This window comes from Ctenopharyngodon idella, chromosome 23, assembly GCF_019924925.1.
Source record: "Ctenopharyngodon idella isolate HZGC_01 chromosome 23, HZGC01, whole genome shotgun sequence".
NCBI classification, from domain to species: Eukaryota; Metazoa; Chordata; class Actinopteri; order Cypriniformes; family Xenocyprididae; genus Ctenopharyngodon; species Ctenopharyngodon idella.
Genome location: NC_067242.1, coordinates 8,495,264 through 8,519,399, shown reverse-complemented (window position 1 = coordinate 8,519,399; position 24,136 = coordinate 8,495,264). Strand labels below are relative to the sequence as shown.

At 38.7% G+C, this 24,136-nt stretch overlaps 1 protein-coding gene across 38 annotated transcripts in view; it reads right to left on the bottom strand.

The window, feature by feature from the left end:
• Positions 1 to 24,136, bottom strand: part of LOC127506203 (obscurin-like) — a 62,957-nt gene that overhangs the window by 803 nt on the left and 38,018 nt on the right. For 26 of the 38 annotated variants that reach the window (XM_051882417.1, XM_051882424.1, XM_051882423.1 and 23 more), the window contains 38 exons: positions 23,375 to 23,644; positions 22,698 to 22,976; positions 22,060 to 22,317; positions 21,596 to 21,862; positions 21,121 to 21,393; positions 18,636 to 18,902; positions 17,629 to 17,904; positions 17,109 to 17,381; positions 16,732 to 17,022; positions 15,785 to 16,054; positions 14,118 to 15,383; positions 13,559 to 13,840; positions 13,152 to 13,233; positions 12,895 to 13,028; positions 12,392 to 12,589; positions 12,148 to 12,189; positions 11,885 to 11,983; positions 11,531 to 11,749; positions 11,316 to 11,349; positions 11,175 to 11,218; positions 10,912 to 11,013; positions 10,296 to 10,352; positions 8,566 to 8,705; positions 8,050 to 8,250; positions 7,760 to 7,836; positions 7,496 to 7,666; positions 7,199 to 7,358; positions 6,936 to 7,052; positions 6,603 to 6,767; positions 5,907 to 6,065; positions 5,007 to 5,184; positions 4,203 to 4,316; positions 3,956 to 4,123; positions 3,759 to 3,861; positions 3,252 to 3,381; positions 3,058 to 3,160; positions 1,761 to 1,803; positions 1 to 1,219 (listed from right to left, as the gene is read on the bottom strand). The exon at positions 1 to 1,219 is cut by the window's left edge and continues 803 nt beyond it. In XM_051882417.1, coding sequence (XP_051738377.1) covers positions 142 to 1,219; positions 1,761 to 1,803; positions 3,058 to 3,160; positions 3,252 to 3,381; positions 3,759 to 3,861; positions 3,956 to 4,123; positions 4,203 to 4,316; positions 5,007 to 5,184; positions 5,907 to 6,065; positions 6,603 to 6,767; positions 6,936 to 7,052; positions 7,199 to 7,358; positions 7,496 to 7,666; positions 7,760 to 7,836; positions 8,050 to 8,250; positions 8,566 to 8,705; positions 10,296 to 10,352; positions 10,912 to 11,013; positions 11,175 to 11,218; positions 11,316 to 11,349; positions 11,531 to 11,749; positions 11,885 to 11,983; positions 12,148 to 12,189; positions 12,392 to 12,589; positions 12,895 to 13,028; positions 13,152 to 13,233; positions 13,559 to 13,840; positions 14,118 to 15,383; positions 15,785 to 16,054; positions 16,732 to 17,022; positions 17,109 to 17,381; positions 17,629 to 17,904; positions 18,636 to 18,902; positions 21,121 to 21,393; positions 21,596 to 21,862; positions 22,060 to 22,317; positions 22,698 to 22,976; positions 23,375 to 23,644 — 8,390 coding nt within the window. In that variant the 3' untranslated portion in view covers positions 1 to 141. The remainder of the gene's footprint in view (positions 1,220 to 1,760; positions 1,804 to 3,057; positions 3,161 to 3,251; positions 3,382 to 3,758; positions 3,862 to 3,955; positions 4,124 to 4,202; positions 4,317 to 5,006; positions 5,185 to 5,906; positions 6,066 to 6,602; positions 6,768 to 6,935; positions 7,053 to 7,198; positions 7,359 to 7,495; positions 7,667 to 7,759; positions 7,837 to 8,049; positions 8,251 to 8,565; positions 8,706 to 10,295; positions 10,353 to 10,911; positions 11,014 to 11,174; positions 11,219 to 11,315; positions 11,350 to 11,530; positions 11,750 to 11,884; positions 11,984 to 12,147; positions 12,190 to 12,391; positions 12,590 to 12,894; positions 13,029 to 13,151; positions 13,234 to 13,558; positions 13,841 to 14,117; positions 15,384 to 15,784; positions 16,055 to 16,731; positions 17,023 to 17,108; positions 17,382 to 17,628; positions 17,905 to 18,635; positions 18,903 to 21,120; positions 21,394 to 21,595; positions 21,863 to 22,059; positions 22,318 to 22,697; positions 22,977 to 23,374; positions 23,645 to 24,136) is intronic. The other 12 variants (XM_051882418.1, XM_051882419.1, XM_051882420.1 and 9 more) reach the window with 12 other exon arrangements.

Below are 24,136 nucleotides of genomic sequence, written 5' to 3'. Positions count from 1 at the left end.
GCAAAAAGTGTTGCCTCAACATGGAATGATCTGCTGTTAGCAGAAACTTTGCGATTGAATTAGATTTTACAGAAGTGTTCCCATTAAAGACCAGGGCTACTTGCACGCCGGAAACAAGCTTAGAAGACTCTATCCTGAGGATTACTGCTTTTCAAATGGCTTCTTCTTGCTGATCTGAAGAGTGACTTGTCCGGTTGGTGTGTAGCTGCAGGTTTGTGCGGACACTTGCGTTTTGAAGCTCTGCAGACCTCCTTCTTTTCCTCTCTGGACCTCGGAGCAGTACGTCGGCTGGATGTCAAACTTCGCAAAGCTACTGGCATGGTGTGAACTGTTGGGTTCTTTTGTCACATGAATAGGTATGGTCTTCTCTCGCCTTGACCGAGAGCTGCCGCTCACCGATGAACCTGGAGTAAACATGCTGGAAATGTGTTCCTTGAAGGAACCGAAGAAACCCATGCTAGGCTTTGCGGCTGCCACTGGACGTCCGACGTGCAGCAGAATGGGTTTGCCAATGACAGGCTCGTTAATTTCTCTCTGCACCACCGAGATCTCGCTTGGCTTCTCAACAGGGACGTGATGGTCTGTATGGCTGCCGAAAGTCTCCCCTTCCTGAGGGACGTAGTCCTCGAGGTCTTCAAGATTAAGAACTCGATTCCCATCGGTCAGTATTTTGCAGTCTCGGGCACCAAGTTCGTCGTCTTCGGGCTCCAAGACAACAGTTCCTTCTTCATCTTCATCAGAGTCAACCAAGACGCATGGGTCGCTAATTTCTCCAATAACGGTTGGGTATGTTGTCATATTGTCAACCTCAGACACATTGTGCACTGTTTCCTCTTCATCCGTACCAGAAGACGCTTGTAGAGCCATTGCGGCACCCATTGTCTCCTCTACTAACTTGTTGTTGGAGTTATTAGTGTTTGGATTGCCCAGTGGTGACAACTTGCTGGGGGAAACGCCCCTTCTCCTTGGTAACTTGGGTGATTTGTTCACTTTATACTCGATTATTTCCTCGACTTCCACCCATCTTGGGTTCCTGGCCGTGGCACCCTCTGGCTCTTGAACGTACACTGTCGGTACAGTCTTCCTGGCCAGGGTTCGTCTCTGTCTGGGAGGTTCGGGAGTGGACGTCTCTGAGCGGTAAGCGCCCATGGGCGATGGTCGAGGGGAAGCGTGGCGTTTCATACGAGTGTTCTTCACCACTGTGGTGATGGTCTCCTCGCTTAAAGTGGAAAAATCACATTTGTGAGTATGGTTCATGATAGACGCACACAGTAGACATAAACATAATGCATAGCTTTAGTAAAAAATCTGCCATCAAATTTACAAACTGTGATATGTAAAGCCAGTTTACACTTGAAGAATTTAATTATATTGTATTAAGATAAACTCTAAGATAAACTATTTGAATATATTTTATAATGTAATGATGCAAATCTGAATTTCCAGTCTTCAGTGTCACATAACTCTCTTGAAAATTTTCCAATAGGCTGATTTGGTGTTTTGTAGACATAACAAGAAACATTTCTTATTATGATCAGTGTTGAAAACAGTTGCGCTGCTTAATATTTTTGTGGAAACTGATGTTTTTTCAGGATTATTTGATTAATAAAAAGTTCAAAAGAACAGCATTTATTTGAAAAATAAGACTTTTTTTTATCAATGTAATGTGTCCTAGCTTAGTAAAAGTATTAATTTCTTTTTAAAACCCAAACTTTTGAATGGCACTTTGTGTTTTGGTGCATGTACTGTATGAGACTTACATAATTATGGTTTTCTTCGGTATTTTCGTCTCTTGTTCCGTTACTAGGTGAAAAACAACATAAAAATGGTATTAAATAGGTTACATCTTTTAAAAACATTACATTTATTTTCAGTTATCAAATTTCAGTTAATTCACTTCTTGTCAAAGAGGTACAAACATGATGCTGAATTATGAGGAATACATTTAGTCAGATTTCTAAATATAGGTAAATTTATATTACAACTTATACTTTTCTCATTTTCTGGACCTGACAATTTCTAAAACCATCTTTCATAGTAGCCCCGTTATTAAAGGATTAGTTCACTTCAGAATTAAAATTTCCTGATAATTTACTCACCCCCATGTCATCCAAGATGTTTATGTCTTTTGTTTTTCAGTCGAAAAGAAAATAAGGTTTTTGAGGAAAACATTCCAGGATTTTTCTCCATATAGTGGACTTCACTGGGTTTTCAATGGATTGAAGGTCCAAATGTCAGTTTCAGTGCAGCTTCAAAGAGCTCTACATGATCCCAGACGAGGAATAAGGGTCTTATCTAGCGAAACGATCTGCCATTTTAAAAAAAAAATAGAAATTACATACTTTTTAACCACGTCTTGCACTAGATCTGCGATGCACCACGCATTAAGTAATCACGTTGGAAAGGTCACATGTGACGTAGGCGGAAGTACCGCGGTAGGGCGAAAAACTCCAACTTCAAAATCATCCGATTTACCTTCTTTTGTAAAGGCCGTTTGACTCTTTACACGTTCCCTTTGTAAACACTTGCTTGGCACTTCCGCCTACGTCACGCGTGACCTTTCCAACATGATTACGTAATGCGTGGCGCATCGCAGAGCTAGTGCAAGACAAGCATTTGTGGTTATAAAGTATATAATTTTTATTTTTTTAAGAAAATGACCTATCGTTTCGCTAGATAAGACCCTTATTCCTCATCTGGGATCATGTAGAGCTCTTTGAAGCTGCACTGAAACTGACATTTGGACCTTCAACCCGTTGAACCCCAGTGAAGTCCACTATATGGAGAAAAATCCTGGAATGTTTTCCTCAAAAACCTTCATTTCTTTTCGATTAAACATCTTGGATGACATGGGGGTGAGTAAATTATCAGGAAATTTTAATTCTGAAGTCGACTAATCCTTTAAAATCAATAAATATCGTAAAAGAATTTGTACATGCATGTTTTTTAAATCCCTTTTAAGTTTTCAGCAAGTGAAATCATAACAGATGGGAAAAGCTGTCATACTTTTAATGTTTTTAACTAGGTGGCATATGTGTGTTGACAGATGTCTCTTACCTTCTATAGTGATGGCCTGATCTGCTCGACGTTCTCCCGCCATTGCCACAGCAGGAGTGATGAGCTGTGCCGCACACCTGGCACTGCCCAGACGGTTCGACAGCTGCAAATTAATAATTTGATGATCACTGGCTTATTTCCTCAGGGTTGGAGTAAAGTAAGAGCTGTAAGGACTCAAGTAATACTCTCCATACCTCACACTCATAGTGTCCGAGGTCTCTTTCTCCAGGGCTCTTGATAACTAGGACCAACACTCCACTGCGTGGTTCACTGTATGTCTGAAACTTCTCCTGGTCTGTTAGAAGTTTACCATCCTTAAACCATCTGTGCAAGGAAATGCCATAGTTTAACACTAACTTGACAAATTTGGTCAGTGAAATGGATGGCATTGTTGAGTTTAGTTATTTATGGAATGCCTTGATTGGATTTTAAACACGGAAATAATATATACTATTGTATAAAAGTTTATCACTGGTAAAATAACTGTTTTCTATTTTAAAATGTAATTTATTCCTGTGATCAAAGCTGAATTTTCAGCATCATTACTCCAGTCTTCAGTGTCACATGATCCTTCAGAAATCATTCTAATAACGCAATCATTCTTGTAACATTATAAATGTCTTTAATAATATTTTAATGAGAAAATAAATTTTACTGACCCCCAAACTTTTGAATGGCAGTGTACAAAATGGAGTGACTACCTTATCTTGGGACTTGGTGCGCTCTGAATGGTGCAGGTGAACTGAGCATCTTCCCCTGGAAAGAGTGTGGCGTTCCGGATCTTATTCACAAAACGTGGAGGTACTGCAAGAGATGGATTAAAAGAATAACAAGAATTTAATTAAATCTTTTCACAGATTGTGAAATCTGCTTCAATTTGCTCACGTCCGTCACTCACCCTGCACTGTGATTTTGCCTAGTGTGCTGGCGTTGCCCGCAGAGCTGGTGGCAAAGCACATGTACTGGCCAGAGTCGTCTGCCGTCATGTTGTCCAATATGAGTGTGCAAGAGCCGTCTGGGTCCTCAATGATGATGTGATGAGGATCCGCTTCCACAGCTCGCCCGTCTGTTTGTGAGAGTCGGATGAATTACTTTACTTCTTAGAAGACATCAAAAGGGGAAACACCCTAGATTTGTTTCCTTACCTTTGTACCAGGTGACCTGTGGTTTAGGGGCACCGGTGACCTTGCAGGCGAGCTTTACTGTCTGTCCGAGCTCTGCTGTGAGGTCTGTCAACACTGAGTCGAAATCTGGAAGGCCTGTAATAACAGTAAAATGTTACATTTTAGGACTAGGGTTTATTATTATTGTAGTATTTAAGAACATGACAGTATTTAATAGATGATGATGTTTCATAAGTGGAGTGTGTTTTGCCACCCCCAGGGATGACATTTTTTTGTAGACCAAAACCAGGAAATGAGTTAGCATTTTACTTTTTGGTTAATAAGGTGAACACAAGCTCAAGATAGTCGTTCCAAACTGTAAGACTTTCGTTCATCTTCATCAACACAGATGAAGATATTTTTAATAAAATATGAAAGCTTTCTGTCCATCCATTGACAGCCACTCAACTACCACTGTGACGCTTCAAAAAGTTCATAAAGTGATCGTAAAATTAATCCATATGAATTGAGCGGTTTAGTCCAAATTTTCTGACGAGACTCTATTGCTTTATATGATGAACAGATTTAATTTAGGCTTTTATTCAAACATTTTTTCACGTACCCCTATCACTTTAAGCTTCAAAATGTAAAGTTGTATTCATTTGTAAAGATTATCATGATGAACAAAACATGTACGAATCATAAACTTTTGTTGGTCACAGAGCGTATTTGCTGCAATAATCCAAAAGACAATGGGTGATGCTAACTTCTGGGTTAGCCTACAAAAGTAAGTCACTGCAGTGTTCTAGGTGAGCCATGTACTTCATGCTAACGTTAGTGACTTACTCCACGCTGGCATGCTATAACGCTGCTGAAGGTCACGGAGGTCGCGCAGCCATGAGTTCTTGATGATGACAGTCCGCGCCTGCAGTGTGTATTTTCTCACAGAGTCCTCACGCTCATGCCAGATCTCAAATGCTCTCTCATCACCCTCCACGGTCTCGTTCACATCAATGTTCGTGAGCTAAAGCAAAACAATAAAATATTTTTACTATACATTACATTTTTTTTTTTTTTTTTTTTACAATATTAGTCACTTAACTCTTTCCCCGCTAGTGTTTTTGAAAAAAGTTCCCAGCCAGCGCCAGCATTTTTGATCATTGACACAAAAGTTTCATGGCCCCCAGATTATTTTGCTGTACGAGTATCTGAAAATGCAATATATCAAAACCAAGAACAGACACAGACAAAAAAACATTTTATTCTAGCTTCATGTATTCTATTTTATCAGATAAGTTTCATTAAAAAAGGCAACATTTTGAGCAAAAACACTACTTCAAACATAACTTCCGGATCGGATTCAGAACGATGATCAAAACACAGATGGAGTAGATCGAGTTTATCAACACCCCTAATGCTTGCACAGTCCTATAGCTCATCCTGGGTCGACATTTCATTCGGTAACGTTAGGCAGTTTTGATTTATGTGCTGTAAAGTTGATGATCGCGTTATTTTACATATGCATCTGCTTACATATGCTATCACTTGTTTCTGCTTCTTCTTCGCCTGTGTTTTGATCAGTAGATTCAGTACTCTTTCAGAAGATGTGTAATAGCTCCCCCTACCATATAACAGTAAAAACACGGAAAACTGGAAAATTCCATCAATGGTGGGGAAGCGTTGTCTCATAAATGACGGGGAAAGAGTTAATTACATTCATTTAAAAAGTTTTTGCTAAGCTCCAACCTTCATCATATTCTTGAACACATATGTTTGGGTGTCCATATTTGTGTCTCTCTTCTGCTTGCAGATGACCACATGGTTTTTGAAGAGGAAAACGTGGCGGTGGTGACCTCTGGCAGATGATCGAATTCCAGGAGCTCCTTCCCAAACAGTGAAAGGCCCCTGTAAAACAAAGAAAAATGCTTCACTTTATAATCGTGCACTACAAGAAAGTTGTTAAATTGACAATGTGAGAGCACTTTATCACAAAGCGATTTTGACCCTCGACCACAAAACCAGTCATAAGTCGCACGGGTATATTTGTAGCAATAGCCAACAATACATTGTATGGGTCAAAATCATTGATTTTTCTTTAATGCCAAAAATCATTAGGATATCAAGTAAAGATCATGTTCCATGAAGATATTTTGTAAATTTTCTACCGTAAATATTATCAAACATTTATTTTTGTGAGTGGATATGCATTGCTAAGGACTTGCTAAGGCGATTTTCTCAATATTTTGATTTTTTTGCACCCTCCGATTCCAGATTTTCAAATAGTTGTATCTGTCCTATCCTAACAAACCATACATTCAACGGAAAGCTTATTAGGTGATGTATTCATTTCAATTTAAAAAATTTGACCCTTTTGACTGGTTTTGTGGTCCAGGGTCACAATTTTCACAATTAAAGAGCGACATCTGAGATTAGAGACTGTACCTGTCTAATAGGTTCTCCCAACGCCTCCAGATTGGCGGGGTAGTTCTCAATGAGAGATACATGGTGTGTGTTCTCTGAGCGCTGGGAGAGGGATGACACCATAGCATAGGCCTGCTCCAACAAACAGCAGTTCTGACCGTTCCTTGCTTTGTTCCGGATCAGTTCCTATAATGAAATTATGGGGAATTGGAAAGGGATGCTTACTTTAAATTATTATGCATCGCAGAATGAATAACACAATTCCTAACCACATTTTTAGATAGTTATTCAGCATTTTGCAAGAGGAGATTGGAGATTTTTCTTCACACAGAAACAAGTTCAAGTTAGTATTACCTTCAGTAAAACCCTGTACTTTTGAATTCTCTCTGGTGGTTTCTGAAGGTAAGCATTGATACTGAGCACCGGACCCTCTGAGGTGTCAACATTTGCCAACTCTGAGACTGTATAATTCTAATGAAAGAAAGATAAAACATGTTATGTTCTGCGTCTTCAGAATAGCAAATTATTTTAGTTTACAGACAAAGAAAAGTCTCTTTTTTCTAATGCAGATTTCATGAAATCCGTCACGATATACTGTCAGTATTTTGTAAACCCACCTTGAAATATTGGTGCACTTCTTTATCACTGATAACGGACTCAGCCTGTGACTGTCCAATGAGATACTGCAGATATTTCTCAAAACCTTCAGAGTTTCTCAAGAAATGCATGGCAATGTCATCATCCGTGTCACAATCACGCAAACCAGGCAGCAAAGAGCTGGAAAACAGACAACAGTCAAGTGTTTTCCTCAAGCTTTTTCCTGCTGTATGACAAGACTAAAATAGTTCTTAAGAATGAAAATTTAAGATATAGAGTTAACCACAGAATTAACCATAATATTTGATTGTTTGTACCTGCTGTGGAAGGATTTCAAATCACTGATATTACGGAAGATTGTTTCCTTCTGGCTGGCGATATCAGGTGGTGTGCTCTCGTCATCCACACGCTTCAGATGGTGTGATGTGACGAACTCAATCTCCTTCAGAAACTCGGTCTCTGTGTTGATCAGCTCCTGAGCAAGTTGACTAGATACAAGTGAAACGGAGGTAGAATGAGTAGAGTTCTAGTACAGAATAAAATGCACATTGAACACTGTTTTTAATGTGTCTAAATTTTACCAGAGTTTCTTCTTGTACTCTGTCTCGGTGACTTCCTCTCTGGTGGTCTCTGGGACGTCTGTTACATCTGCAGACAGCTACAACACAACCAATCCATCATTAGTAAGAAATTATAAAGACTTGTAAACACTATAAAAAGCTATCATTAAATTATGTGCATTTTTAACCCTAGTGTCAAATCCGCTAGTCCATTATAAATGATCTAAATTTAAGTTTCACATGCTATCACATTAACCAGTGGCACCAGTTGCACATTTATCTATAAGACAAAACAAAAAATCTAAACAGACCTTCAGTCTTTTGTCAAGATATGCAGGTGAGACCCATCCCTGGCGAGACGGGTTGGATTTGGTAGGCTTGGTGCGGACCAGCCATTTGAGTGGGTGGGCGGAGTCCAGAACCTCCACATACTGGCCCTCTTTCAGAGCGATGGCATCTTTACTGACACCCATGGGGTTGTAATCAGCTGTCACCACGTAGATATCAAACATCTGCACAGATGCATTGAGATAACAGTACATTTATAAAATGTGTAGTGCTCTCTTCACACTTTAGAATATGAGAACACTCTGCTTTTATATATCCTTCTGTGAACTTAACCAGATGCTTAATTCACATAAATAATATGAACTACAGAATTATATTCTAACATAACATGTTTATTTCCCCTTTTCAATGCATGGTAAATAAAAAATTCTTATTTAAATAGAATCCAACAGGTCTGACATATAATGATAATAATAAAATGACCTCAAAGTGGCAAAATTAGTTTGTTAATGACATAAAGAGTGTGATATTTGCGATACCTCTCCCCTGGCATCTCCTTCATCCGATTCAGATGATGAGTCTGCGATCAGAGATGGAGGGCGTGATCGGCCGTGATATGGAGATGGTGATGGTGTTTTTGTTTCATCATCACTTTCAGCTCCTGGGACACGTAATGTAGCTTGAAACAGAAAGTGACAGAAAGGATAGAGGAAGAAAGCGATAATTATGCTCATTTCAAGACACAATAATGTGTAAGTATCAGCTCAAGAAACAAGCTCAGCTAAAAAACATTTGCTCAGATTAAGGTATTCAATTAAAATCCAGCAGACCATATAATTTAATAATATTAATCTGGACATGAAATTTGAATAATAATAATAATTTTATATATATATATATATATATATATATATATATATATATATATATAGTAAGCAAACAAACATAGGCTATACATACACACACACTGTGCACATCTTTAACCTATGTACTTCAGAATTTCAATGGTTTTCAAAATACAAACTTGATAACAACAAATAAACAATTAAACAATGGCGTTTGCGTGGTAATGATTTCTCGCGAAATCGCGATGACGAATTCTTCTGCTGTGAAATATTGCCGCCTTTTTTAAAATACCGCGAACTGATGGTTAACAAGGCTAAACTATAACCCCCGTACTGAAACTCTAGCTATACAGACATTTGTTTAAAAGTTAGCGAGCCCGAAGAGATACACGGTGGTGGTAGGCTAATATGAAATAATTTGGAAAGAATATCGCCAAAATGGATGCCGAGAACGATTTATGAGGAAAACTGTCCAGTTTCGCAGATCTAAGAGAAGGTAAGCAGCAATAATCATTCTTATTTAGCCTACATTTCAAGTATCTTCTCTTATGAGTGAAAATTGCTTTATTTAGTTATTTACAGTTAAACGTGATTGTGTCTCAAGCAAATACCGTGTTTTGGCGAGAGAGGGTGATGGAGGTCCGTGAAGGGATAAATAGTGATGGCGGTTTAAAAAGCTTGGGATCCACTAGATTTAAATCTACAGTACCTACAAAAACAATCTGTGTGTTATTTTACAAACTAAGTTTACCCAGTTTTATTGCTCAGTTTGGGCATGTATTCGAGAATATTCATCAGACAAGCTTCATGTAGTGTAGAGCTTTTTCGTCGCTTTTGTAGAAACAGGAAAAAAAAAAAAAAAAACGATGTAAATAACAGTGAAAGAAAAAGAGGATTTTTATTTATTTATCATTTGAGCTCACCTGTAAGGTCCATTATTATTGTTTTTTAATCATCTATGATTCCTGATATAATAACTAATGCTGTACATGTTTCTCCTGTGATTTAACATCATGTGTATTTAAACAAAACTGTGCCCAGACAAACATTAATGTATTGCTCATGCAATTCCATATCTAAATGAATATACAGTGAGTGTTCATCCATTTTCTTTGTGTATACTGAAACAGAGACACCTTGAGAGTGTAAAAATAAGACACTGAATTTCAAAATGTCCAGTTTATTCTGAATTGTGACAAAATGGCCCTGATTTTAAAGAACCATGACTTTATTACCACTATGCCATACTTCAAGCATTTTGTTCTTAACATATCAATATCTTAAAATTAGGGGTTTATTCCTTTTTTCTTTTTGATGTTGAGAACCAAAGAAATAGACATGCAACGTGATTAACAATAGCATAGCCTCATGGAGAAAAAGTCAAGGTTCTGGTGTGATACACTGGAGGTTCTGCGGATACATACTGGTTACTTTTGGCCAAGATTTCATCCACTGGAGCACTTGATGGTTCTGTAAGCTGTCTGAACAAATCAATGCTTCAATGAGAATGTGAGTGAATAGAGGGATGAGAGGATGGATGGATAGTTTGATGGATAGACAAAAGAATGGGGTCAGTGAACTGGTGAACAGGGGGAATTGGGGTTCCAGAGAGATAAGATTATATTCTGTTTTGTATGTATATATATATAAAACAGAAGGGAAGTCCAGGAATATATGTTCGTACAAAATTTCCTGATTATAATTATTCATTTAAAAAGTGAATTAAAAACAGGTGTACTCCATTTCAGTACTCAGTACATCCTGTTAGATAAATTCAAAGCATTTGGACACACACAAAGCTCATTCAAAAACAGCGCATACTGTTTTGAGTGAATATTAGGATGCATCTGTAGAGAAAACTACATTAAAATGATAAATAGTGCAAAATAACGACATATCAAGAATGCTAATTTAATTAAAAAATGTACAGTACAAATAGTACACACATTTATACATATTGTGCAGGTTACAGAAACATTAGCTTGATATTATTGACTGAAAATGATCTAAATGAAAAAAAAAATAATAATTTTCTCTTACCTTGAGTGAACTTGGCAGATACCATTTCAGTGATTTGGGTTGTGAGTTTTTGTAAGAATTCCTCTGTACCCACTTCACCCAGGTAAGGTAGTTTGACCTCCCCTGTGATGTTATCACAATTATCACTTGTTGCAAATTACATCACAACTGCCTAATGGCAGTCACTCACTCTGACAAAATCTGACAGCGCATTGATAGTATAAAGCAGTTAAAAAGATATTTAAATAAAAACCTAAACAAAACATCATCTATCAAATTTTCACCTTTGCCCGCTTCCTCCGGTGGGCTAATGGTAATTCCCATAACCCTGGAGAAAAAATATTATAATGAAATGTTAATATCTAAATCTGTAATGAATAAAGGAATTTTAATTGACAGCTGTAAGCTTTTATATTTAAACTTACTCTGCCCCCACTTTGCTCTTTTGCTCTGGTGCTGCTGGATAGAAAAGTATAAGCGTGATGATTAACAGATCAGCTTATTAATAAAAGTCTATTTAAAGAGTAATAATAATGTCAAAAAGGTATATACCAGCAATAATCTTGGTATAAAATAATTTTTAAAAAGTAATGCAATCCTGCCATCACTATGATCAATAACTAAACCATGAGTTCCTGACCTGTCTCCACATCCAGCCGGGCTGTGTTAACCGACTGTCCAGCACGGTTGGTGGCAATGCAAGTGTACATGCCACTATGTTTTTTTTCCACTTCCATGAGGATTAGACTATGTTGACAACCAGAGCTGGCCACCTTGTAACCTGGTGTGTCTGCCTTGATCCATAAAACATCCTTATCCGACACTTCCTTTAACCAGTTCACAGATGGGGTTGGGGAACCTTTGGAAGACATTGACTAAGCTTTACATGTTTTCACCTTATGTAACGTGCAACTGAACATTATGCTTAATGCTTTGCTGTATTTCTCAAAATTGCATTTAAAGTCATTTAATTTATTGTGGTAACACACCATACCTTCCACTTTGACTGACAGGGTTATACTTGCTCCCTGTTTCACCTTCTTGTTGCTGAACCTCTCCAGGAAACGTGGTGGCACAAGTGGCACCTTTGAATCTATTTGTGGAAAAATACAAGTGGCATAGCAAATGATATGCAGGCTTAATCTTTCTTATTACTGCAAATTTCAAAATGCATTTGCATCTGTCCACACCATGTGGAACAACGATTCACAATTACTTGTGCTTAGTGCAAGAATATGTGACATCACAGATGTTTACCTCTCATTCGTCCCTGTTCAGGTGCTGGCCTTTCTCCAGGAGCTAACGAGTTGAAATTAAGTATACAAACAAACATTTTATCATTTATTTAGCACACTAAAAATACATTTAATGTGAAAAAAAAAATCACCATAATTATCATTTATAATATAATTTCACCATGCTTCCATTTCCTGTCATTATCTTACAAAGACCCCATGGAAGCAACACATAAAAAGGCTTAAAGCTTAAAAGGAACATTTACCCAGTACATTCAGTCGTGCTGAAGAGTAGGCAGATCCAGCTATATTGCTAATGTATGCCGAGTATTCTCCGGTGTCCTCGCGCTTAACATCCAAAATCTCAAGACTGTGCTGATCTCGCTCGGTCGACAATACAATTCTGCTGGAGGCTTGAAGTGGGGTGCCATCTTTGAACCAGTAAACTCTTGGTGTGGGAAATCCTGCAGAATGGTGTTGAACATGAAATTGTGTTTGCAACCCATATTACTTCTGCAATGTAACAGCTGAAAATTAAAGTTGTCTTAGATGCAAAGCAATGTGAATGTGTATTAAGAATATAAACAAGGTCATTAAAAATAGGATGGAATGCTTATGCTCAGAGCAGCTATAGTTGAATATCAGATACAACAGGTGCAGATGCAAAAAAGGAAACACTTGGAATAAACAGTGCATATAAATAAACAAAATACAGATCAAATAGAATCTGAAACAAAACCATTTGCATCCATTAAAAAATATAGCTGACCTTTGACCCTAACACTCATTTTGGCAATGGGTGCTCCAGGACTGAGGAATAAATCATGTAACTCATCCACAACCTGAGGAAGCTGCTCGTCCTCTGCCACCGACTCAAAAGCCTCGGTGTCCCTGTGCTCCGAGCTAAGAGAGCAAACCAAAGACAAGCAGGAGCCCATTTAAAACTAGCATAAAATGTGAATCAGAGATTTGTACTTGTAATATTGACATACGTCATAAAAATCACTTTAAATGATTAAATCTTACCTAGACACATAGCCTTTAGCACTGACATAGGAAGACGTCTCTGTGGCATCAGCTGCTGTGTCATAGTCTGAGCTGCAAGATACTTCAAAGATACACGAGTCTGAATCAATGATTAGTTCTATATATATATATATATATATATATATATATATATATATATAAATAAATAAAGCATTCATTTTAAGTATGTTGGGAATGTAGGTGCAATTTGGGGCCATCTACAGACAATGACAATTATTCTTACAAAACACATGCAGTTGCATTCTTACTCTTCACAGATGCACCGGTAAAAGAAAGTGCCATCTTTGTTAAAATGCTTCAATAGGGGACACCATTTTGGATTACATTGCTTTCTTGTCTATATTTGTGAGTTTTGATTAGACACTTTCTTTTAACAGTGTACTCACTGTCCACCCTCAGCTCAGCCTTGCTGGAGGCGATGCCACTGTCATTTTCAGCCATGCATCGATATACGCCCATATCTGTGGGGAGCACAGCTGTGATGATCAGCTGGTGACGGCCTTCCTGGTCTTCATTGATCATGTAGTGGTCGTTTTCCTCTAACAGCTTTCCATCCTTGAACCATCGCACAGTGGGAGAGGGTTTGCCGACAATTACGCAGTCAAAACTGACTGGAAATCCATCAGGAACATCCTGGCTACGAAGCTCCGTCAGGAAGACGGGGGCCGCTGCGATGTTGGTAGGTGATTAAGATAATGGGGAGGAGCAAACAAAACCGAAAAGAACAGAACATAGCAATACTTTTTAAGGAGGAATGCTGAACCAGGCGAAAACATGACATGCCATCACTTTGAGATCGAAAACAAGCAAGTTGCAACATTTTTGTAAATATCAAAAGTGCTGCCCTATAATGACAAACATAATCCAGCACTGAACCATGCAACTTTATAAAGAACCAAACAACACTAGCAAAAACAGTAAAACCACATGGAAGAGGTGTCATACCAGGGGTTCCTGTCATGAAAGCAGGCATTGGTTGGTCCTGAGTTGGGGTTTGGGAGCCATCTTGGGAGAGGCTCATCTTTGTGATACGCAGCTCTACCTTAGAACCTGCTGCTGCTATGATGGCCGTTTCAATGGGTCCTCCTTGAAAAGTAAACATTTCCTGGAAGCGCTGGGAAGCCACTTGGGCTTCTGCACGATTATCAAAGCGGATGTAGATATACTGATCGTCTTCCCGGTAAGACTGTAGATCTGGTGGAGGTAAATCTCCTTCATCCGCACTCACAAAAGGTTCCTCCTCCACATCCGGAGGAAGGCGAGTACGAAAAAGTCGCCGCAATCGTTTACTTGCCTGACGTAAAGTCTCATCCATCTCACTGCCTGATGAGCTCTCAGCTTCACTATCTGCACTGTAGCCCAGAGTGAGGGGTCGTCGCCCAGAAGATTCCCGCATTGACCCTATGGTGACTTTACCACTATGAGTGGAAATGCCAAACTTATTGGTGACTTCACAAGTATATACACCTGTGTCTTTGGTTGTGGCAGCTGTTACTACTAGAGAGCAGGTACCATCATTATAGATGTCAATATGGTGGTGCTTGCCATCTATTAAGGGTTCACCATCCTTTAGCCAGCGAACTTTATCTGGCTTACCCTCCACAATGCACTCAAGATGAATTGTCCCATTGGGCTCCTTAGTCTGCTCTTTAAATACTTCTTTGAAGACTGGTCGCATGTCCTTCCTGGCTTTATAACCTTTGAAGGCTGCCTGAATCTTGACAGCAGCATCTTGCAACTCATCCCCTTTCTGAGCTTCCATGACTGGTTCCACAGATGTCTTTGTAACAGATTGCTCAGTCATCTGAAAGTGCTCATACAGTTTCTTGGAGGCAATGGTCTCAGTGTGACTTTCCACAGTCATGGAGGACTTGCTGCTTTTCTTAAGGTAAGACACCAAGCTTGTTGTCCCACTGAGAGATTCCTCATCAGAACTGGTATAGAGATTAGGCTCTGCTGTGATTTTGGGAGCTGGCTCAACAGCTCTCTCTTTCTCTTTCACTTCTTTTTCAGGTACTTTTCCTTCTTTGCTTTGCACCTTTTCTTTTCCATCTTCTTCTGGCAATTCGGAAATTGAATCTAATGTAGGTTCCCGACTCATTCTCCGCTTCTTGGCCACTGCCTCCCACAGAGCGTGTAAATCTCCCTCTGAAGCAGCCTCAGGAGGCAGTTTGGGTTGGCTGCCTGCATCCTGAGAAAGTGTCGTGTCATCTGTAATCAAGGAGCCATCATAAATCAGTCTCACTCATGCATATGGTTACATTTTTATGTTGGACAAAAAGTTTGAATAGATCAACAATGCGTCTCTGCAACAGCAATTCGTCTGAAAAGAAAACTCAGGTAATCAGAAGGTGTGAATAAAGAATAAAGTAACATTGTAAACTGAAACAATAAAGAGAAGTAAACATATATGCAAAAAACAGAAGAGCTAAAAAGATAAAAAAAAATGAAGAAAAAAGCCATCAAAAGAGACTTCGGAAAGAGGAAAAAAGTTATTTGAACACTGTAATCTTGTAATGAAGAAAAGTCACAAAGTTCCAAATGTTGTGATAAAGACATAAGCAAGCAGAAACCCAACAACAAAAAAACAATGATAGTAAGATGCTAGGTACCTTCAAGGTTGAGGTTGATTGAAGTTTTTGCCTCATCTGAGGCTACACAACAATAGACACCCTGGTCTGTAGACTGGAAATCCTTAATGAGCAAAACTTGGCTATTGCCCTCGGCACACTCTTGGTATTTGGCCCCAGCCTCTATCTCTCTGTTGTCCTTGAGCCATGTGACTGATTTACTCTCTGCAGAAAGTTCACACTCCAAACGAACCATCTTTCCTTTTTGGAGCTCAGAGCTGGTTAACATTTTGGTCATGGTCACTGGTGCATCTGAAGACCAAGAAGGTCCATTCAAAGAACAGTTGAAGAAATGCAGCAAGAACTCAACAAGAACAAAGATTATTATTTACAACAAATACAAATTACGCTTGTTTGGAGTAGTTTTTATTTTTCTACTGAGTTCACTAAAAGAATATTTCCTAATATACAATTAAACTCCACTCAAACATTTTATGTTGTTGAAACTTCACTGTAATAATTAAAACCACTCAATTTATAATTCAACATAATAAGTTTTTGAGTTGGAATAACTTTTTTCTGTTAAGTGCAATGAACTTTCAGTAATATTAGTGAAATTAACTCATTTCATTGGGTTAGGTTTTACAGTGTACTACTGTAGCATCTAGTGCAGAGGTCTTCACTCCTGGTCCTAGAGTCACTTTCCTGCAGAGTTTAGTTCCAAATGTATTTAAACACACTTGAATCAACTAATCAAGGTGTTTGGATTTATTTTAAGTTATAACCAGGTGTGATTGAGCACGGTTGAAACTAAATTCTGCAAGAAAGTAGTTCTCCAAGAACAGGAGTGAGGAACCCTGATCTAGGGCAGACTGCTAATAGCAAGGCTTCTATACAGACTCATAGAGGCAGTTGGGTTAGATTAACAAACAATGTACTCACAATGTACTCTATCGATAAATTGGTCAATTCAGTGAGTATCCACTTACCGAGCGTCACGGTTTGAGGCAGCTGGACAGGCTCTCCAATGCCAGCACGGTTAATGGCTGCCACTCTGAATCTGTAACCTGCCCCTGGTATGAGGTTTTCAACCAGAAATTCAGTGTTGCACACTGGTTCTGTGTGGCAGGGAAGCCAGAGGACACTGTCCACTAGACGCATTTCCACACGGTAACCAATGATTGGGCTTCCTCCATCACTGAGAGGGGTGAACCAAGACAAGGTAACGAATGTTGGGCCTTTACTCACCAACTCTGGGTCTTCAGGAGGATCAGGCACAGCTACAAATAGCCAGACCAAAAAAAAATGGTTAGACAGCAAGTAATGGTAGAAAATTGTAATGAATGAGGCATAAAATGACTCTCACCAATTGTGGTGAGTTTGGCCAATGATAATGCATCCCGAGCTGCAAATGTGATTTCCTGTGTGGGCCGAGCCTGGGCTTTCTTCAAAATGAGGCTGTAGGAAGAGCCACTGGCTCTCATGGCCCATTGGTCATTATGTTGAAGCTCAACACCATTTGCATACCAAGTCACTTCACTCTCAGGCACAGCTTCATTCAAAGCACAAGTGAACTCAACTTGTTCTCCTGCAATGGCGGTCTTATCTTCCAAAGGCTTGACCACCTCCAGTTGCCAAGCTGTACAGAACACATCCATAACATTCAAATGCATTTACATTTATGCATTTAGCATCATATTTAATAAATGATGAAACTAGAGCATGAAACTAAAATAATAGTAAACAAAGCTATTTAAAATAGAAAATAAGGTGCATTTATATTCAAAATACAGTCATGGCCTATAAAACTAGAGTCATTTTTATTTGATAAAACATGTTGTAATACCTTCATATAATTTATTGCTAATAAAAGAGAAATGCCATACCTTTGACAGACAGAAGAGCAGTAGTTGATGAAGTGCCAGCTTGGAATGTAACCCTCGTGTTTTCACAAGGATGCAAGTCCTTTAAGAGCAGAAGATGTCGTCGGCCACTCTCAAAGGAAACAATCTCCACATTTGCCGACTCCTTTACAGGCTTGCCATCGATTAACCACCGGCAGTCTTTGGTTTCAGGACGTGACAAGGAGCATTCAAAAAGTGCTTCCCCACCATTAATGGTCTCCACGTTACTCAGCTCTTGGAGAATGTCAATGGGTTTAGCTGCAAAAGAGACACAACACCTGAAAAAACACTGGTTTTCTATGCATTAAAACTAGTTGCTGTAGTATACAATGACTGGTTGACCTTGGAAGAATTGAAACAATAACTTCTGACTTAAAAAAACAATAACTGAATTCAGCACAATCACACTCGATTAACAACTCTTCCAACATTTCATTAGCATATAGCATTCAGCATGGAGTAGCAAAGGTAGCTGCAATAAAAGCACATGATGGTTACTGCATAGCCAGCCAGATGAAAAACAGCAGTTTTTGACCTGAGTAAAAAAAAAAAAAAAAAAAAAAAAAAAAGATTTTAATGTGTGGTTGCCTTTGAATATTGGCCTAAAAATTACCTTGTGTCACTATAAACATTTTGACTCATGCAGAATAACTCACTATAACTTAAATACAAAGGACAATACAAAAATAAAACAATACATTCTGCAGGAAAAAAAACCTTGAAAGCTGTATTTTTATAGTTTTTATTTAGTTTTTACCTTTTTAGATAAAGGTGTGTGCTGTATTCGATTTTGAAATTGGCATGGAGAATTATTACATTTCACTTCGATAATTTGACTAGTGAAATTTTGGTATCATGGTCATGTGAAACCATCAACATCCTAAAGATGTGTCCCAGTAAAACCCTTTTAGTAAGCCTGAGTCTTTGTGATAATCCAAACTTGAGTTATGAATGACACACAGATTCTCCTCGTCTACAGGTGTGCTCACCTTGCACCCTGAGATGTGCCAAAACAGAGGTTCCTTCTGCCTCACAGGAGTACATCCCCCCATCCTGGGGCTCCACACAGCTAATGTACAACCTCGCAACAGTCCAGTCCTGTTCCACTATTACCCTGCGACCGTCTGCTTGCACAGGTATGCCGTTTCGCTTCCATATGGCCTTGACTGGCCTGGAGTACTGACAGATGAACTCTGCAGGCTGGTTCTCTGCTACATATTGGTCCTCCATGGCACTGACCACCTCCACATTGGGATCTATGGAGGGTTGGTGGTGGGGATAAGTAACTTTCTCAAAACCCCAGTGCACTTTGGAGTAGAGCTCTTCACCTCAAGCCTCTTAAGGTATTGGGTTGTATTTAATCTAACTTTGCAACCTCATCATCTAAGTCACTGCTGTTGCTGTTTTTCTTTTTTAGCCTTTCAAATTATATTACTAAGTCAGATACTAAGTATCATCTTTTGCTTCTCTACTCCAAACTGACCAAGGACATGGTCAATTACAACCAACAGATGCCTAGTTGCAGTGTCAAGTCAAACTAAGGCCAAATTCTAGAAAAAGTACATGCAGCACAAAAACAGAAACGTAGTTAAGATTGATGAGCACAATGGTCTCATTGTGAGTGTATGCAAGACAACAACAACAAAAAAGCAAACAAAAAAACACTCTTAAGACTGTTTGCTCTGAATTTTTTTGACAAAAGGTTGCTGGCACATTTTGACTTATATGTTTGGTGCATCAACTAGGGCTGTTAAGATTACACACTAATTTAGTAGGATTAATTACATATATATATATATAGAAATGAATGCAGTGTTTTTGCTAGTCTGCAGACAATGCAGCCCTATATGCTACACCAGTGAAATGTGCCTCATCAAACCATACATACTGAGAGTAGGCAGAGTTTCCACAATTCATATTCAAGCGTTCATAGCTGATACAGACCAACAATAATAATGATGATGTTCTATTTGAACAGCCCTTAAGTCTACCTCAGGCAGATTAATATACTGAATTATAAAATGTATTTTAATTGGATGTTAAAATGGATTGCTGGGATAGTGCTAGGCTTACTGTATGTATGTCTAATATATATTATACTGACTGCTAGAGACACTTTTTGTGATGAATAATGTTATGTCTTTGAATATGAACCATTTAGATTATTCATTTTGATGGTTTTCTCAGCAAATATTAATATGATTAATTGTGATTAACTATCATGTAATTTATATATTTTGAAATTTTAATCTATTGACAGTCCTAATATGAATGAAAAAAGTTAAATGTTAGCCACACTAAACGTTTTTATTTGTAAAAAAAAAAAAAAAAAAACCCACCATCTACATAGCTCGACAGTAAGGACTGCCTGATGCCCCAGTGCCATCGGGCCAGTGTTATGTCGTCATGAAAGTTTGTCATTTGTACATGTTTTTAAGTCAAACCAATTGTAACCTTATTTATAAGAAAACAAGGTTACTTAGGTCTAAAACAATGAAAACAACTTTTCTGAAAGTTTAGGCTGGACAAGTACAAATCTGAACCACTGGTCTGTCCGGGCCAGTAGAAAAAATCCTTAGCATTGAACCCTGGTCCATATACAAATCCAAAATCATTGTGCTAATTTATTAATTAGTATGCCAATTTAGTAAGTAATTAGCAAGCCTAGATATTGCAGCCAAATCTGCTGTTTTAGGTTAGAAATACATGGCACATAAAACTACATGCATCCATGAATTTCCATTAAAAACACATATTTTTGTTTTTGATTTTATTGTTTACTTTTGCCTAATAGCTAAGTGTCTTGGCAGCTAACAAAAAGATTCCATTCTAGGCATGGGTGACCCAAGAAGAGATTAAAGTAAATAAAAATCTCGTTCTATCAGGATTGTATTACTGAGCATGACACTCAACCGAAGGATGAATAAAGTTTTGTTTTATTTTTGCGCACAAAAAGTATTCTCGTCGCTTCATAACATGAACCACTATAGTCACGTTGACCATTTTAACCATGTCTTTATTACTCTAGACCTTGAATGTGGTAATTTCGTCGCTTTCTATGGGAGTTAAAAAACTTCTCAGATTTCATCAAAAATATCTTAATTTGTGTTCCGAAGATTAACGAAGGTCTTGCGGGTTTGGAACGACATGAGGGTGAGTAATTAATGACAGAAATTTCATTTTTGGGTGAACTAACCCTTTAAGAGTAGTAGTATTATTACGTAATTTTCAGTAATATGAGTCTACAGCATATATTAAAGAACACAACAGTAATAAACTACATAAAGGACAGATTGTGACAAAACTCTAAATTTATGGTCCAACTGTGTGTTATAAAACCCCCCCAAAAAAAGGCAACCCAAATGTGGTAACTGACTTTTAGATGTAGGAAATTCATGGACACATTATTAGTCCAGTGCTATTCAATTCATTTTTAAGCCAAGTGCTACCAGGCCCCTTCACCCCATTTGGTACCTTTCACTAACAGTTTGGCGGAGGATGTCAGGCCACCTGTTTTGAACAAGACTGTACCCGAATCATTGGGAGAAAGGTTCCTTAGGGTGAGAGTGTGGACATGGTCTTCACCCACACTTATTTCACTGAAGGTACTGTTCTCCAAACGAGTGCCATCTAGCCACCACTGAACTCTGCCTTTGGCACGGCGAGAGAGCTGGCAGGAGAAAATTGCCTGTTCGCCCACAAACACATCTGTATTCTTTATACCCGACACTATGAGGACCTCAGCCTCTGCAGAGACCAGACACAGAAACCCTTAGATCACCAGTGTCTAAAAATATGCATACATTGAGTACACTTCAAAAACATAATGCAAAATTTATGAAGACATAAGGGCATATTCAAAAAGCTACAGATTTCTGTCTGTTTCATCTATAAAAGCTTTTATAACTAACATACATAACGCAATTGACTTAAGAGTGTTATTTGATACCTTGCACTGTGACTGATGCTGTGGTCAACTGGTTTCCAGCATCACAAGTGTAGTAGCCATTGTCCTCTGGTTCCAGATCATGGATATGGAGCTCCAGCACGCATCCTTCCTTTTTCATCTCAAATTTCTTACTGGGTTGGAGCACCACTCCACCCTTTCTCCACTCTACACTTTTAACTGGTTTAGAGAGTTCACAGCGCAATGTGATACTATCTCCCTCAATTGCATTCTGGTTCTCTAATTCCTTCTGGAAGTACGCAGGTTGACCTGATGATGGATGAGAAAGAAGTTGAAAGAATGTAAATGTTCTTTGCTTCACAAGAGAGGCAGTTACAAAGAGAAAAGAAACCAGAACATAAGGTGGTTCTTCTTGGAATCCGTTTGTGTTCACTTTCACAGTCAACAGGCATGTTGATAATTTGAAAAAAATAAAAATAAAGTCACGGGCCTACAAACCCGTTTACCTTTTACAGTAAGGGTGGCGCAGCTTTCTGCATCTTTGGTTTTGCACGTATACACCCCTGCATCCCCTTCCTCCACCCTAAGGATACGGAGCTGATGGACGGCTCTATCCTTGTAGAGCAGATACCTGCCCCCTGCCTTTATCATCTCCTGGTCTTTGTACCAGGCGACAGAGGCCTCAGGGTCAGAAGTCATGCAGGACAGTGTGACTGTTTGACCCTCTTTGGCAGTTAAGTCCAGAGGCTTCTCTAAGAATACGACTATAGACAGGAGAAACCCAAACCCAAATGCTGTCACATCATATTGTTTGCCTGAAGACTCTGAAACTTAGACACTTGAAGCCAATGAACAGATACTGTGATACACTAAAAGAGCTATATTGAGTGATAAACTCATGCTTTAACAATTATGGAGGGGAATTAGAGAAAAGACAGCCTAAATGATAAAAAAGTGAATAATGAACCTAAAAATGAATGAAAATTACAATTTTGGAGTTTAGCTGTAGAATGGCCAAAGCAGATGGAAAAGCAGCTAGAAGCCTTTTGTTATGATTGCATAAAATCAATGCAGCTACTACCTAATGACAGACAGGTGATCACTTGACACCAATGAACAATGTTAGCCATAATGTGTCTTTTACCTTTGGGTTTCTCCTGCACCACCAAGTAGGCGACACTCTTCTCAGGGCCAACCACAAAGGCTACATCACCTGAATCATCGGGTGTGACCATTTTCAGCACTAGGCTATGTTCCCTTCCTTGGCAGCTGATTTGATTTAAGTCATTGTTTTGAAGGTGGTTGGAGCCGAGCCACCACTCGACATTCGTAACCCCTGTTTGGGACACTTCACACCGGAAGATAGCATCCTCGCCCGTTATCACAGTCACATCCTTTAATTCTCGCGTGATTTTTACACATTCTGGGAAGGAACGTGATGAAAGGGACTATTGAGGATGTTCCAAAAAGTCAAATGAGGTAAATATCCCAACACTGACTTGTATTTTTTATCTTTTATTTTTTTATCTGTTAGTACTTTTTATCTACTAGAAGTAAATTGAATGTGAGAGGATGTATTAATTCTCCAAACAGTGTAGTTTATTATTATAAACTTAGCATTATGCTATCCTGATTAGTTCATTGATGCTTTACTTTACATACTGCATTCTGATGCTTGGATCATGCCAAACTTAACAATCTAAAACATAACAGCTGCTTAAATAATTATAATTTGAGATGCTAATACTAATATGTACTTTGCTTCCGCAGAGGAACAATGCAAAATGGAGACCATCTCTAAAGAAGAATCAAGATCGTTACCTTTGACGGTTAATGTGGCTTTGCTTCGTTTGTCTCCTGCCTCGCATATGTACTCGCCACCATCTTCCACTGATAGCTTATGGATCTCCAACGTTTGGATTGTGCCATCACTCTTTATGAAATACTTCTTTCCATCAGATAGGACCTGAGTGCCCTTCTTCCAGGTCACGCTGGCACAAGGGATTGAAGTTTCACAACATAATGAGGCGCTGCCTCCCTCTGTGACTTCCTGGCTTGTCAACTCCTTCGAAAAAGATTGCACTGGGATTTCTGGTGGGAAACAGTGATACATAGAACATGTTCTAAGACATGAGCAACACCCCAAACCTGAAGATTATGAGGAGTTCACAAATTTCCTTTGCAATTTCTCAGCTAGGGACAAAGGTAAGCCTAACTTTGGAATGCTTGAATCAGAAACCATGAAACTTTTTGCCGCATTTCTGTTATAGATAAAATTAATCATTGATGATTGAATAGTCAACCTTCTAAATGCAATATCCAAACAATTAAAACTCAACATACTAACAAGCAATGGTCAAGATAAGACCGATATTTGACAAGTGAAGACAAAACAGATAACAAACATGCATAAAATTGCGGTTTCTTTGTTGTGCTGTAGATAAAGTTGCTGGTCACATTTTTTCTTTTGCAATAAGATGCGTTAAAGCATGCATCAAAGAAAGATAAATGCAAGCTACATTACAGTACATATGTGGAATGTATTGAGTATATGTGGATATAGGATGATCAGACCCACTAAAC